This window comes from Pteropus vampyrus, unplaced genomic scaffold (genome assembly GCF_000151845.1).
Source record: "Pteropus vampyrus isolate Shadow unplaced genomic scaffold, Pvam_2.0 Scaffold159, whole genome shotgun sequence".
Classification (NCBI taxonomy): domain Eukaryota; kingdom Metazoa; phylum Chordata; class Mammalia; order Chiroptera; family Pteropodidae; genus Pteropus; species Pteropus vampyrus.
In genome coordinates this window covers 174080-176792 of record NW_011888940.1, presented here as the reverse complement: position 1 = coordinate 176792, position 2713 = coordinate 174080, and the positions used below count along the sequence as shown (strand labels likewise).

At 65.5% G+C, this 2713-nt stretch overlaps 1 protein-coding gene across 1 annotated transcript in view; it reads left to right on the top strand.

Annotated features, from left to right (window-relative positions):
* KIF26B (kinesin family member 26B) overlaps positions 1-2712 on the top strand; it is a gene marked incomplete at its 3' end in the record, with an annotated part of 197171 nt that extends 194459 nt beyond the window's left edge. Inside the window, exon 9 of the mRNA XM_023536564.1 lies at positions 4-2712. Coding sequence (XP_023392332.1) covers positions 4-2712 — 2709 coding nt within the window. The remainder of the gene's footprint in view (positions 1-3) is intronic.
* Position 2713: the final 1 nt, after the last annotated feature.

The following is a 2713-nucleotide window of genomic DNA, read 5'->3' as shown; positions in this document are numbered from 1 at the left end:
GAGGCCGAAGAGGCCACGGCCAGCAAACCGGAAAGGGACTGCCTGAAGTGTAACACGTTTGCCGAGCTGCAGGAGAGGCTGGACTGCATTGACGGCAGCGAAGCGCCCAGCAAGTTCCCTTTCGAAGAGCTGCCTGCCCAGTTCGGGGCAGAGCAGGCAAGCAAGTGTCCCCCCTTAAGCCAAGGGGCTGGGGCAAACCCGCCCTGCGAGTCTGATAAGGAAGATAATGGGTCCGACAGCCAGCTGAGCGACAGAGAAGGCGCTGAGCCCCCGGCCTCCAGGCGGCAGAGGCATCGCTCCCCGGTCTCTGCGGCCACACGCACCAGCAGCCCAAGCCCTGTCCCTCCCAGGAGTGTCCCTGGCGGCAGCAGCAGCCAGCCCGGTTCTTCCCAGCTCGTGCAGAGCCCCAGCCTCCAGAGCAGCCGAGAAAGCCTGAACACCTGTGGCTTCGTGGAAGGCAAGCCCAGGGCGATGGGCTCCCCCCGGCTGGGCATCGCCAGCCTGTCCAAGACCTCAGAGTATAAGCCGACCAGCTCGCCCTCCCAGAGATGCAAAGTCTACACCCAGAAGGGGGTCCTGCCTTCTGCCCCTCTGCCTCCCTTGGGCAAGGACTCCGGCCCGGTGTCCAGTGAGTCCCTGCCACAGCCTGAGGTGCGTACCCCCCCGGTGGGAATGAGCCCCCGGGTTCTGAAGAAATCCATGTCCGGTGGGAGCGAAGGGTTCCCCGAAGCCTCTGCCGATGATGAGCCTCAGGCAGCGGTTTCTCCAGAGTCCAAGAAGGAGATCGTGAGCACCACGATGGTGACGGTGCAGCAGCCGCTGGAGCTGAACAGCGAGGACGAGCTGGTGTTCACGTTGGTGGAGGAGCTGACCATCAGCGGGGTGCTGGACAGCGGCCGCCCCACCAGCATCATCAGCTTCAACAGCGACTGCTCCGTGCAGGCCCTGGCCTCGGGCTCGCGGCCCGTCAGCATCATCGGCAGCATCAGCGAGGACCTGGAGTGCTACTCCAGCGTGGCTTCCGTCTCCGAGGTCAGCATCACGCAGTTCCTGCCCCTCCCGAAGCTGAACCTGGATGAGAAGGGCCGAGAGGCAGGCAGCAGGCCTTCCTCCATCAGCTCCTGGCTGAGCGAGATGAGCACGGGCAGTGACGGCGAGCAGTCCTGCCACAGCTTCATAGCCCAGACGTGTTTCGGGCATGGGGAGGCGATGGCCGACCCTCCGACCTCCGAGTTTGTCAGCGGCATCCAGAATGCCACCGTGGTGTGCCGAGAGAAGCCCAAGGCGGGCCCCGACAACGTGCTCATCTTGTCCGAAGTGCGGGAAGACTCTTTCAACAAAGCCACCCCCATCAAAGGCTGCAAGATATCCACCCTGGGCAAGGCCATGGTCACCATCTCCAATACAGCCAATCTGAGCAGCTGCGAAGGGTACATCCCCATGAAGACCAACATTACGGTGTACCCCTGCATTGCCATGAGCCCCCGGCACGTCCAAGAACCTGAGGCATCCGCTGCTACCGTCGGCTCCGTCCCCAAAGCCGCCCGGTCCCAGGAGAGCAAGGCAGCCAGCGCAAAGAAAGAGATGACGTTTGAGGACCCCTGGCTGAAACGAGAAGAGGAGGTAAAGAAAGAGGATGCTTATCCCAGTGAAGAAGGGGCGAAGTCGGAGACCGCAGCAGGCCTCGCCAGGCCGGAGGCCAGGGCAGAGCGGGCGCAGGACAGGAAGGCCAGCCCCGGCGACAGGCTGAGCAGCAGCAGTGGCGAGGTGTCCGCCTCCCCCGGGACTGACAGCTTCGGGAGGGTTGCGGATGGCTGTGAGATGGCACTGCCCAGCTCGGCTGCCCAGAGCCCAGTGCATCCCAGCAAAAGCCTGAAATCGAGCAGCCTCCCCAGGGCCTTTCAGAAAGCCGGCCGGCAGGAGGCCCCGGACGGCCTCTTCTACCACTGCGCCTCTGAGACCAACGGCATCAGCGCCGCCTCGGGCGCCCAGCCCTCCAAGGCGACCCTGGAGAGGAAGGTGGCCTCACCCAAACACTGCGTCCTGGCTCGGCCCAAGGGGACCCCACCTCTGCCCCCTGTCCGAAAGTCCAGCTTGGACCAGAAGAACCGGGCCAGTCCCCAGCACAGTGCCTGCAGCAGCAGCAGCAGCAGCCCCTTGAACCAGCCGGTGCCCTTGGTGGCCAGCTTCCCGGATGAGGCCAGCGGCAAGATGAAGGACGCCAGCAGCAGCAGCAAGCTCTTCAGTGCCAAGCTGGAGCAGCTGGCCAGCAGGACCAACTCCCTGGGCAGGAGCACCGTCAGCCACTACGAATGCCTCTCGCTGGAGCGAGCGGAGAGCCTGTCCTCCATGAGCTCCCGGCTGCACGCCGGCAAGGACAGCACCATGCCCCGCGCGGGCAGGAGCCTGGGCCGCAGCGCGGGGGCCTCGCCTACCAACCCGGGCACCCCGCAGTCAGCCGGGGCGTCCCCCAAGGCCAGCCAGTCTAAGATTTCCGCCGTGAGCAAGCTGCTCCTGGCCGGCCCCAAAGCACGCAGCCTGTCGGCCTCCACCACCAAGACGCTCAGCTTCTCCACCAAGTCGCTGCCGCAGTCCGTGGGCCAGAGCGCCAACCCGGCCCCGAGCGGCAAGCACATGTCCTGGTCCACGCAGTCGCTGAGCCGGAGCCGGGGCGCGGGCCTGGCCGCCAAGCTGCCGCTGCGCGCGGTGAACG